The sequence below is a fragment of the Salmo salar genome, chromosome 13, assembly GCF_965601325.2.
Source record: "Salmo salar chromosome 13, fSalSal1, whole genome shotgun sequence".
Lineage (NCBI taxonomy): Eukaryota > Metazoa > Chordata > Actinopteri > Salmoniformes > Salmonidae > Salmo > Salmo salar.
The window spans coordinates 22575828-22589124 of record NC_138303.1 but is presented as its reverse complement, the minus strand read 5'-3'; the positions used below and the strand labels follow the sequence as shown (position 1 = coordinate 22589124).

Here is a 13297-nt window from a genome sequence, read left to right as displayed (position 1 = left end):
ATAGTGGTCACTGACTTGTGGTCAGACTCACTCAGGCGGATTTTTTTTTTTAACTTGCGTCTTTTTTCAATGCTGAATTAAACGTCATTGAGAAAACATCCTTTCTGAATTTAAAAGCAATTCTCTAGTTTTACAAAAGTATCTGTAATCTTATTACAATATCTTTGCTGGAAACGTAACTGATTACAGTTTGTTTTTTGTATTCAGATTACTCCCCAACCCTGTCTGTTAGTATACTCCCTTGTCTACATTCACCATGGTACCATAACGCCCCCTTAGAAACAATGTCCACCCTCATTGTACTGTCCTTACGCTGACCTTTCCAATATAATTACTATGTAAATACATTGCTTTAGCTTCTGATTTAGCTTCAATTCATATTGTACTGTTCTTATGCTGTCCTTGTCAATATAATTACTATGTAAATATTGCTTTAGCTTAAATTCATATGAGACAGGCCCAGCAGTTCTAAAATAAAGAGGGTGGTATTTACTCTTGCTGGTGGAGTTTGATGCTTGCTGCCCTTTACACTGCAGAGTGTGTGAGGTCTACAGGGCATATACAGTACAGTCTTGTACAGTCTCTCTCTCAGCTGCATGTTCTCCTGACCTGGTGTGCCGTACTGCCGTCTGTCTGCTAAATTATTCCATAATCAACACAGAATAAACATTTAACAGAGAAAACAGTAATCTAACTCCTGCATTTTCAATAAAGCTGTCTTTACAATGAGTGATGTCTGTCTGTGGTGAAAGAATAGATCATTCTTGGAAGACTGTGACTTCAGTCTGGAGTTCATTATCTATCTAATCACCAGAGAGACTACTTTGATTTTCATTTTGATTTATCATTTTGTATTTCACATTTTTTCCACGTTGTGGCATTTTGATGACCACAAAAATTGTTGGATAATAATGATGATTTTGTGCGCTGTGCATATTTAAGTGAAGCCATTTGCATGGTTGATTGAGCCTGGGGACTAAGAGAGTAACATACACTGTAAAGGCCTAGATTCACTGGGTTGAAGAGATAGAGTCAACTGTACAAATGGCTTTGTAGATAGTCACTGTGATAGAAAAGTGAACAGTTCATGCACTGTTTTAAAAAACAAGGATCACATCAAACTGAGCTTATTTATTTTTCTCATTCACTTTACAAACCTAACAAAGGATGACAGATAGCTCATGTTGTGGTGTTACAGGCTCCTAACTCATTTACAAAGCATCACTGATGTAACCTTGATCTCTGTCTACCGTGTAACCATGTCTCTCTCTCTGTGTGTGTGTGTATGTGTGTGTGTGTGTGTGTGTGTGTGTGTGTGTGTGTGTGTGTGTGTGTGTGTGTGCACGCCCCTGTTTTTGTGTATGTGGCTTATTCCCTGTCTGTTTTCACACAGCAGGGAGCACAACACTGCAGCATCTGCCAACATCGTACATTGCCATGTGGGCCCACTGAAACTTTACCCTTAAAAAATAGCTTCAGCTGAATCTCTGCAAAAATAAGCTGTACTGAATTCCAAAGTTGAGGAATTAGGAACAACTCCCTAACACAGTTATACCATATTCAGACTTAATAGCTATCGTAAAGAGGCTCATGAACTACCACCGGTTGTGGCAAATCAACACGGGCACTTCATGCAACCTAATATTCCATAACTTGTTCATCAATATAAATGGTTAGGCTATAAGAAGCCCATTTAGATATCACTGTCTCACTTTATTACTACTTTTACTATAAGACTAACATTTCCTTTATTGTTTGTGTTTTTGTATGAGCAAGCACGGCCATTACTGTTCTGTTTGTCCTTCTTTTACTCACTCCACTTGATGATTATCATTGTGAAAATGCCTTGTAGGGCTGCACAATTAATCACATTTTAATCTAAATTAAAATATGATGTGCAATTTCCACATCGTTTAACCTTTTTTTATGCCATGAATGTAACATTCAAATGTAATAAGGGTCCCCTGGGAAACTCTGACCAACACTTTGGATCCTAACCTGTCACAACAACCTCTACTATACCTGTGTTTTTCATTAGTTGTCATGCCAAACGACACCAACCATAGAAATAAAATTAGTACTCCGATTCTATGATTCCCACAGTGTTTTGATCTAAATTGCAATCACAATACTTGGCTAAAAAAGAAAAGAAAATCGCAATTTGTGTAACAGTCGTCGTAAGAAGGAGAAGTGGACCAAGGCGCAGTGTGGTAAGTGTTCATGATAATTTATTTCACAACACACTCAAACAAAATAACAAACGGTGAAAAAACAAAAGCGCACAGTTCTGTCAGGCTCAGGTGCTAAACAGAAAACAACCTCCCACAAACACAGGTGGAAAACAGGCTGCCTAAGTATGATTCCCAATCAGAGACAACGACAGACAGCTGCCTCTGATTGGGAACCACACTCGACCCATAACAAAGAAACAAAAAACAGACTTCCCCACCCGAGTCACACCCTGACCTAACCAAACATAGAGAATAATAAGGATCTCTACGGTCAGGGCGTGACAATTTGATTATTTGCCCATATCGTGCAGCCCTAATACCTTGCTTTCGACAAGACTAATTAATCACACACCATAGTGTATCTTATTCACACCATCAACATTTTCAGTTAGCATCTGAACTCTGGCTGAACTCAACTGTTTGAGTAATTGTGACACTGCACACCGAGTAAAGTAACTGTACTGTTGGGGTGTTGACGGCCGAGAACTTTGGTGCCACAGACCATGTGATCCATTAAGGTTATGGCCTCTGATCAAAGACTGTGTGTTACTAGTAAAGCAGCTTGGGGCAATTATTACAGTACATCACCATATACAGTAGGCCTGTAATAGAACAGTGAAGTGAGTTCAATACTTTTAAATAATGCAGATTTGTTCGTTTGCTTGTTTTGGGGTCTGTGTCTCAAATGACACTCAATTCCCTATATAGTGAAATACGTTTGAGGCAAAATATGGGGAATAGTGGTGAAATTGGACATTTGCTTTGGAGATAACTTCTCTCCTGATTTCAGTGAGTGTATCAGAGTGAGAGAGTAGTGTCAACATGGTCTGTGATATAAAACCACACTCTACATTGAAACAGTACCATCTTGCTCTGACATGGGTGTCTCTGTTGAGGTTCTCATAATGGTTCCACTGTAATTTTGCCATTTAAATTAACTAGGGGACGTTAATAGAAGAGGACTTGTAAGTAGAGAATGTTTATCCCTGTTTGGTAATAGGCCTAAAGCAGAGTTTTAAAAAAAGGTGACGAGCCCTCTACAAGTCTCTTTCTCTCTTCTCACTTTTAGATGGTTAATGTTCAGATTCTCTCTCTCTCTCATTCCCTTTCTCCATCTCTGTTTCCATCTGATCTATGCCCTGTACTCATGATTGCATCACATCTATATTCCTGCCATTTTAAAATGACAAGATCCCTGCAGCAGTTATACGTTGAAGAAACCCCTACTGTTTTGTATGTGATCTGTTGCCATAACTACCGTAGCAGAGGAACTAAGCACTTGTTTCCCATAAACAGACCAGGCGCCCTGCCTCCCCCCCCCCTCCCATTGGGTCCCCTGACTGGGTCATTAGCATAATGACTTACACGGAACTCTCCTCCAAGGGCCACCATTTGTGGGTTTTGGAATCATCAATGGAGCCCTGTCATCGTCAAACATGTTTGTCTTGTACTGAGGCTTTGTAGACATTACAGCTATGTTCTGCTGTTAAGTTACTCTGCTACTCGACTGACATACCATTTAGAGGCATTAAAGGTAATACACTATACTGCACTATCAAGCAAAAGAGTAGTAACTGCTCAGAGTGAAACTGAATAATAATTTTTTTTTTTTTAATTGTCCAGCCAAATTAACTGTAAGGTGATCAGAGATGTGGTTGTCTTACTGAGGTAATTTTTTATTTATATTGACCGTGACCTTTGACCCTAAACGGCAGTTACTGCCGTCTTGCTTGGTACACCCACTGAATTTCCATGACGATTTTTTAAAACAAACTTGTGTTCATATATTTATATATGGCTGTCAGTGTCATAGTTTGATACTTGTATCAGCAAAGAACAGTAAATAATACCAAGGTAAACCGTAGACACTGCAGCACAGAGCTCAGTGAAACCAAGGTAAAAGGCAGTAACAGACGTGAGTGATGGCAGTTACTGCCTTTTTCCTTGTGTAATGAGTGCGCTGGGAGTCAGGAAGCAAGTTCAGGGAGTGAATAATTTAATAAATGAATGAAACACAATACAAAACAAGAAACACAAACGACGCACAGACAAGAAACAGAAACAATGATGACTGGGTAAGAAACCAAAGGGAGTGACATATAGGGCAGGTAATCAAGGAGGTGATGGAGTCCAGGTGAATGTCATTATGCGCATAACGCTGGTGACAGAGGTGTTCTCCATAATGATGAGCCTGGTTACCTAGACGCCAGAGGGAGCACACGACGAGCGGCTCCCCTCCCCGACGAGCGGCTCCAGCCGCAGGACGCCGACCAAGATGACCATCCCAGGGATCAGGAGCGGACCAGTCACCTCTGCTATGGCGCGGGAACCTGTCGATCCAGCTGAGGCACGGGAGCATGGCGACCTAGAGCGCCGGAGAGAGAGCATAAGTGACAGTACACCCTCCCCGGCGCGGCTGGCCCCAGCCGCAGGACGCCAACCACAGGGTCAATCCCGGGGATCAGGAACAGACCGGACGCCTCCGCTAAGGCGCAGAAACCTCATGAACCGGCTGAGGCACGAGAGCCTGATGAGCCGGTTCGTCAGGCATGGGAGCCTATCGAGCCCGCTGAAGCATGGGAGCCTATCGATCCCACTGAGGTATGGAAACACGTCGAGCCAGCTGAGGCAGGGGAACCCGTCGAATCTACCGAGGCATGGGAATCCAACAAACCGGCTGAGGCCATCCAGGTAGCTCCGGTTCTGACACACGGACCCGACATCACCGCCAAAACTAAAACAAAAAAACACTCCCTGATGCTTCCCTTTGGTGAGGCGTCATTCGGTAACGATGTGTGCTGAGAGTCGGGAAGCATGTTCAGGGAGTGAGTGCTTTAATAAATGAATGAAACATAATTCAAAACAAGAAACACGAACAACGCACAGACAGGGAACTGAAACAATGACGCCTGGGGAAGGAACATAAGGGAGTGACATACAGTTGAAGTCAGAAGTTTACATACACCTTAGTCAAGTACATTTAAACTCAGTTTAACAATTCCTGACATTTAATTCTAGTAAAGATTCCCTGTCTTAGGTCAGTTAGGATCACCACTTTATTTTAAGAATGTGAAATGTCAGAATACTAGTAGAGAGAATTATTTATTTCAGCTTTTATTTCTTTCATCACATTCCCAGTGGGTCAGAAGTTTACATACACTCAATTAGTATTTGGTAGCATTGCCTTTAAATTGTTTAACTTGGGTCAAACGTTTTGGATAGCCTTCCACAAGCTTCCCACAATAAGTTGGGTGAATTTTGGCCCATTCCTCCTGACAGAGCTGGTGTAACTGAGTCAGGTTTTTAGGCCTCCTTGCTCACACACGCTTTTTCAATGCTTGGCGTCATCGTTCATTTTTAAAACCCATTTGCGACCTAGCTTTAACTTCCTGACTGATGTCTTGAGATGTTGCTTCAATATATCCACATAATCTTCCTACCTCATGATGCCATCTATTTTGTGAAGTGCACCAGTCCCTCCTGCAGCAAAGCACCCCCACAACATGATGCTGCCACCCCCTTGCTTCACGGTTGGGATGGTGTTCTTCGGCTTGCAAGCATCCCCACTTTTCCTTCAAACATAACAATGGTCATTATGACCAAACAGTTCTATTTTTGTTTCATCAGACCAGAGGACATTTCTCCAAAAAGTACGATCTTTGTCCCCATGTGCGGTTGCAAACCTACAGTAAAGCACCCCCACCCCCTGGCTTTTTTATGGTGGTTTAGGAGCAGTGGCTTCTTCCTTGCTGAGCGGCCTACAGGTTATGTCGATATAGGACTTGTTTTACTGTGGATATAGATACTTTGGTACCTGTTTCCTCTAGCATCTTCACAAGGTCCTTTGCTGTTGTTCTGGGATTGATTTGCACTTTTTGCATTAAAGTACATTCATCTCTAGGAGACAGAACGCGTCTCTTTCCTGAGCGGTATGACGGCTGCGTGGTCCCATGGTGTTTATACTTGCATACTATTGTTTGTACAGAGGAACGTGGTACCTTCAGGCGTTTGGAAATTGCTCCCAAGGATGAACCAGACTTGTGGAGGTCTACCATTTCTTTTCTGAGGTCTTGGCTGATTTCTTTTGATTTTCCCATGATGTCAAGCAAAGAGGAACTGGGTTTGAAGGTAGGTCTTGAAATACATCCACAGGTACACCTCCAATTGACTCAAATGATGTCAATTAGCCTATCAGAAGCTTATAAAGCCATGACATCATTTTCTGGAATTTTCCAAGCTGTTAAAAGGCAGTCAACTTAGTGTATGTAAACTTCTGACCCACTGGAATTGTGATACAGTGAATTATAAGTGAAATAATCTGTCTGTAAACAATTGTTGGAAAAATTACTTGTGTCATGCACAAAGTAGATGTCCTAACCGACTTGCCAAAACTATAGTTTGTTAACAACAAATGTGTGGAGTGGTTGAAAAACGAGTTTTAATCACTTCAACCTAAGTGTATGTAAACTTCTGACTTCTACTGTATATAGGGCAGGTAATCAAGGAGGTGATGGAGTCCAGGTGAGTGTCATAATGCGCTGATGCGCATAACGATGATGACAGGTGTGCGCCATAACGAGCAGCCTGGTGACCCAGAGGCCGGAGAGGGAACACACGTGACACCTTGCTTTCTCTGTAACTTTTTGCAGTTACTACAAACTTGAACCCCCATTTTCTCCATAACACAGCACAATGGAGGCAGAATATTTGTCCACATGATAAAGTATGTATTTAATGTATAAAAATGTAAATATTCAGCCAGCAGTACTCTGTATAATTTAAAGGTCATTGGTTGAATTTATGCTGCTGCAAGAACACATTGTCGGCACACAGTTCAATTCAGCATGGAAGATTTATGCAAATAAAAATATATCATGGAGGAGCTTTTACCCCTTCTACTTAGCAGCAGAATGTGTGCTTTGTGTGTGGGGTCTATATTTGGAGACAGTGTAATTAACTTAACATTGCATTAAAATCAGGACTGTTTAATAATGAATTGCCTATTAAAATGCCTACACTCTTAAGGGAGGGGAGCCTGTTTACAGTTGGGTGAGCTGTGTTGTTTAGATGTTTGCACATAACATAAAAAAAAAAAAAGCTGTGATCCACGCTCAGCGACAAACCAAAACACATGACATTGATGGGGAGGGATGCATCTTGTGGAAAGTAACATAAGGACAAAGCCAAGGACAGGGTACTGTATCTCATCCTCAGGCTGGGTACCTGTCTACCTGATGTTTCTATATACGGGAAAGGGATGTAGTGATGAACAGAGCTTTGTGTAATTTGATCTTTGAGAAATCTCTTTTCACTGAAAAATAAACAATTGATCACAAAAAAACAGTGTCACAACGTTACCTTGACAACATGTTGGCTCCAGCAGAAACGGAGATGACTTCATGAATGTAACATTGTTGACCCTTTACTTTCTCACAGTGATCTGCAACTTCCGGAGCTCAGTATGTCAAGCCCTGGTTCTGGAGATAGGAGAGACTGTGCAGATCCTGGAGAAGACTGAAGGTAAGAGCTGCTGAGTAACCCTTTATAGAGAATACTAGTGAGTAACATTGTAAAGTTTAACCACTTTACCTTAATCTAAAGACAGCACTTCAAGTTCAAAGTGTGTGTATGTGTATTAGGGGTAATAGTCATAGTCCTTGTTCAGCTGGTTGATATGCATCTTTAATCTGTCTTTAGGCTGGTACAGAGGGTTTTCCACCAAGAAGCCTTCCATCAAGGTAAACATATCAATCAATCAATCAATCATATTCTCTTCATTATGCAGAGTGGTCCTTTTAGACCAGGCAGCTATCAGACATCGTTTGTTTGAAGCTATTTATTTACAGCAACGTGATTCCTAATGAAAACCTCCATACCAGCACAACAACGCTAAGAAAAGTAAGCATGTTTGGGTTCAGCAATTAGTATGTGTTAGGTGCAATCAAGGATATTTCGTCTCTCTTTCCTCTATGCAGCAAAGAATACAATACACATTTAGATTTCTGGAGGCGTTGTATTGGACGAGTAGTGGTTAACGTACAATAAGAGTTACACTATTTATTTTCTCAGTTCACCACCTTACAGAGCCACCCACATATACTATTAATTTACTACAGAGCAAGGGCTCGACTTTTGTCTGGTGTTAGGCAGTGCCAGTGTCAAATGCAGGTTAGTTTGCAATTTTGTCATGTAAAAACTGGCGCACTAACATTTTCCAGCCCTAACGCCAGGTTCGCAATTTACCTGTCTTACAGTATATCAGTTCCTGAAAAACGGATTAACTGTTCCTATATTGTGTATCCTTAAAAACATGATCCAAAGTGCTAATGTCAGGCGGCGCTGATGTGGATATTTAAGACCAACCAAAAGCTGGTTTTAGTGGTAACGCAGTTGGTTATGGCAATGAATTTGGACAGCAGAAACACAGCCTATCCAACCGTGACGCACACTGCCCATATGCGAGTAGTGCTTTTTGTTCCTGTATACTCCTTATTTAGAAACCCATTTTGTTTGATATGATTAAAAAGCAAGCATAGCCTCCTCTCTTCTCAATGAAGGCTTGTTTTGTCTGCCCAATGCAATCGCGAAGTAGTCAAGACTGTCGATAAAGGAAGGGGTTGGCTCCTGAAACCGCTGGGAAATGCATCTTAATCCCCAAAGCTTTATTAAAATATCAAGTTTGAGAGGAGTTAAACAGTGAGCTGACATTCCCTTTTTATCTATGTATTGTAGGCAGGCCAACATTATTTTTGCCATGCAGGTCCCGTTTTGGACGTGCGTAAAACCCGCTCCATGATGTAGGCTACGTGTCTATGTCCATCTCGAAACAAAAGATGAGAACCTCTGTGAATTCCGGTGAACCTCGTATTTAGCCTTCCCTGTAGCTCAGTTGGTAGAGCATGGTGTTTGCAACACCAGGGTTGTGGGTTCGATTCCCACGGGGGGCCAGCACAGATAAAAAATGTATGAATTGTATGAAATGTATGCATTTACTACTGTAAGTCGCTCTGGATAAGAGCGTCTGCTAAATGACGTAAATGTAAATGTAGAAGTTATCTGTAACCTGTCAAAATAGCTTGTTTTCGGTTTCATATGTTCAGAACCCAAGCCCTCCCTTAGACCTACTATAACAAAGGCTGGTTCATCGGCAACGCATGTCTTTTAGATCCTGGATATTCTATGATATCATGATATTTTACATGCATTTCTTGTTTTTGTTAATTAATAAAAAACACAGCTTGTTTTTTGTTTAATTTTATTACAACCAAACTTATTAGAATGATTCACTTTCCTGATTTTATGGTGACAATGTCCGTGGCGTGCTTGCAATGCAACTCATGGAGATGTGTGAATGCGATCTGATCTGTAAAATGGTTCCGATTATGTTCAGAAAACAGGCCTATTTGGGAGCAGTATAACGGGGAGTGGACATTCTCCCTTTCTGTTTATATTGGATCTTTGTCCAGCAACTGTGAAAAGTTTGGATGTACGTAAAACCCTCCATAGTCTGCGTTGTTTTAATGTTATATGCCCAAGGGGAGAAATTATGGTGCCTGTGAGTGAGACATAGCCTATTTAAAACAAGTTGTTGTTTTGTTTAGAATTTTATTAGAATTATTCATTATCTTTTTAGGCCTCATCAATAATTCATGTAATTTTGCTTATTGACAATGTTTGGCTGGTCCATGCTCAGCAATAATGCAATTTACAATAGGTCTAGGTGCCTCATAAGGATCCGGAGAAGGCGAGTGGGAAAGCTGCCGTTACCGTCAATATTACTCGGCAACGTACAATCATTGGACAATAAATTAGACGAGGTACGATCACGAATATCCTACCAACAGGACATCAAAAACTGTAACATCTTATGTTTCACGGAATCGTGGCTGAATGATGACATGAATATTAAGCGAGCAGGATATACGCTGCACCGGCTAGATAGATCAGCACACAGACCGTGCATATTTGTAAACAACAGCTGGTGCACGGAATCTGAGGAAGTCTCTAGTTTTTGCTGTTCTGAAATAAAGTATTTTATGATAAACTGTAGACCACACTATTTGCCAAGAGAGATTTCATCTGTCCTTTTCGTGGCTGTTTACTTACCACCACAGACGGACGCTGGCACTAAGACCGCACTCAGTCAGCTGTATAAGGAAATAAGCAAACAGGAAACCGCTCACCCAGAGGCGCCGCTCCTAATGGCCTGGGACTGTAATGCAGGGAAAGTTAAATCAGTTTTACCTATTTTCTATCAATATGTTAAATGTGCAACCAGAGAGAAAACAATTCTAGATCACCTGTACTCCACACACAGAGATGCGTACAAAGCTCTCCCTCGCCCTCCATTTGGTAAATCTGACCACAATTCTATCCTCCTGATTCCTGCTTACAAGCTAAAATTAAAGCAGGAAGCACTAATGACTCGGTCTATAAAAAAGTGGTCAGATGAAGCAGATGCTAAACTACAGGACTGTTTTGCTATCACAGGCTGGAATATGTTCCGGGATTCTTCCGATTGCATTGAGGAGGACACCTCATCAGTCACTGGCTTTATCAATAAGTGCATCGAGGTTGTCGTCCCCACAGTGACTGTACGTGCATACCCCAAACAGAAGCCATGAATTACAGGCAACATTTGCACTGAGCTAAAGGGTAGAGCTGCTGCTTTCAAGGAGCGGGACTCTAACACGGAAGCATAAGAAATCCTGATATGCCCTCAGACGAACCATCAAACAGGCAAAGCGCCAATACAGTGCTAAGATTGAATCGTACTACACCGGCTCCGACGCTCGTCTTATGTGACAGGGCTTGCAAACTATTACAGACTACAAAGGGAAGCACAGCCACGAGCTGCCCAGTGACACAAGCCTACCAGATGAGCTAAATCACTTCTATGCTCGCTACGAGGCAAGCAACACTGAGGCATGCATGAGAGCAACAGCTGTTCCAGATGACTGTGTGATCATGCTCTCCGTAGCCGACGTGAGTAAGACCTTTTAAACAGGTCAACATTCACGTCCGTAGCCATAAAGTGCTTTGAAAGGCTGGTAATGGCTCACATCAACAACATTATCCAAGAAACCCTAGACCCGCTCCAATTTGCATACCGCCCAAACAGATCCACAGATGATGCAATCTCTATTGCACTCCACACTGCCCTTTCCCACCTGGACAAAAGGAACACCTACATGAGAAGGCTATTCATGGACTACAGCTCAGCGTTCAACACCATAGTACACTCAAAGCTCATCACTAAGCTAAGGATCCTGGGACTAAACACCTCCCTCTGCAACTGGATCTTGGACTTCCTGACGGGCCATCCCCAGGTGGTGAGGGTAGGTAGCAACACATCTGCCACACTGATCCTCAACACGGGGGGCCCCTCAAGGGTGCATGCTCAGTCCCCTCCTGTACTCCCTGTTCACCCACGACTGCGTGGCCAGGTACGACTCCAACACCATCATTAATTTTGCAGACAACACAACAGTGGTAGGCCTGATCACCGACAACAACAAGACAGCCTATAGGGAGGAGGTCAGAGACCTGGCCAGGTGGTGCCAGAATAACAACTTATCCCTCAACGTAACCAAGACTAAGGAGATGATTGTGGACTACAGGAAAAGGAGGACCGAGCACGCCCCCATTCTCATCGACGGGGCTGTAGTGGAGAAGGTTGAGAGCTTCAAGTTCCTTGGTGTCCACATCACCAACAAACTAGAATGGTCCAAACACACCAAGACTGTCGTAAAGAGGGCACGACAAAGCCTATTCCCCCTCAGGAAACTAAAAAGATTTGGCATGGGTCCTCAGATCCACAAAAGGTTCTACATCTGCAACATCGAGAGCATCCTGACTGGTTGCATCACTGCCTGGTACAGCAACTGCTCGGCCTCCAACCGCAAGGCACTAGAGAGGGTAGTGCGTACGGCTCAGTACATCACTGGAGCTAAGCTGCCTGCCATCCAGGACCTCTACACCAGGCGGTGTCAGAGAAAGGCCCTAAAAATTGTCGAAGACCCCACCCACCCCAGTCATGGACTGTTCTCTCTACTACCGCATGGCAAGTGGTACCGGAGAACCAACTCTAGGACCAAAAGGCTTCTCAACAGATTTTACCCCGAGCCATAAGACTCCTGAACTGGTAATCAAATGGCTACCCGGACTATTTGCATTGTCCCCCCCAACCCCTCTTTACACCGCTGCTACTCTCTGTTAACCATATATGCATAGTCACTTTAACTATACATTCATGTACATACTACCTCAATTAGCCTGACTAACTGTTGCCCCCGGACATTGGCTACCCGGACTATCTGCATTGTGTCCCACCACCCGACAACCCCTCTTTTACGCTACTGCTACTCTCTGTTTACCATATATGCATAGTCACTTTAACCATACCTACATGTACAGTTGAAGTCAGAAGTTTACATACACCTTAGCCAAATACATTTAAAATCAGTTTTTCACAATTCCTGACATTTAATCCTAGTAAAAATTCCCTGTCTTAGGTCAGGTAGAATCACCACTTTATTTTAAGAATGTGAAACTTCAGAATACTAGTAGAGAGTGATTTATTTCAGCTTTTATTTCTTTCATCACATTCCCAGTGGGTCAGAAGTTTACATACACTCAATTCGTATTTAGTAGCATTGCCGTTAAATTGTTTAATTTGGGTCAAACGTTTTGGGTAGCCTTCCACAAGCTTCCCACAATAAGTTGGGTGAATTTTGGCCCATTCCTCCTGACAGAGCTGGTGTAACTGAGTCAGGTTTTTAGGCCTCCTTGCTCACACACGCTTTTTCAGTTCTGCCAACAAATTTTCTATAGGATTGAGGTCAGGGCTTTGTGATGGCCACTCCAATACCTTGACTTTGTTGTCCTTAAGCTATTTTGCCACAACTTTGGAAATATGCTTGGCGTCATTGTTCATTTTTAAAACCCATTTGCGACCTAGCTTTAACTTGCTGTCTGATGTCTTGAGATGTTGCTTCAATATATCCACATAATTTTCCTACCTCATGATGCCATCTATTTTGAGAAGTTCACCAGTCCCTCCTGCA

General features: G+C 42.4%; 1 protein-coding gene across 1 annotated transcript in view; it reads left to right on the top strand.

Moving 5' to 3' along the window:
• The window catches only part of LOC106566670 (dedicator of cytokinesis protein 3), an 80395-nt gene that overhangs the window by 15243 nt on the left and 51855 nt on the right, over positions 1-13297 (top strand). The window contains exons 2-3 of the mRNA XM_082959888.1: positions 7668-7751; positions 7929-7969. Coding sequence (XP_082816014.1) covers positions 7668-7751; positions 7929-7969 — 125 coding nt within the window. The remainder of the gene's footprint in view (positions 1-7667; positions 7752-7928; positions 7970-13297) is intronic.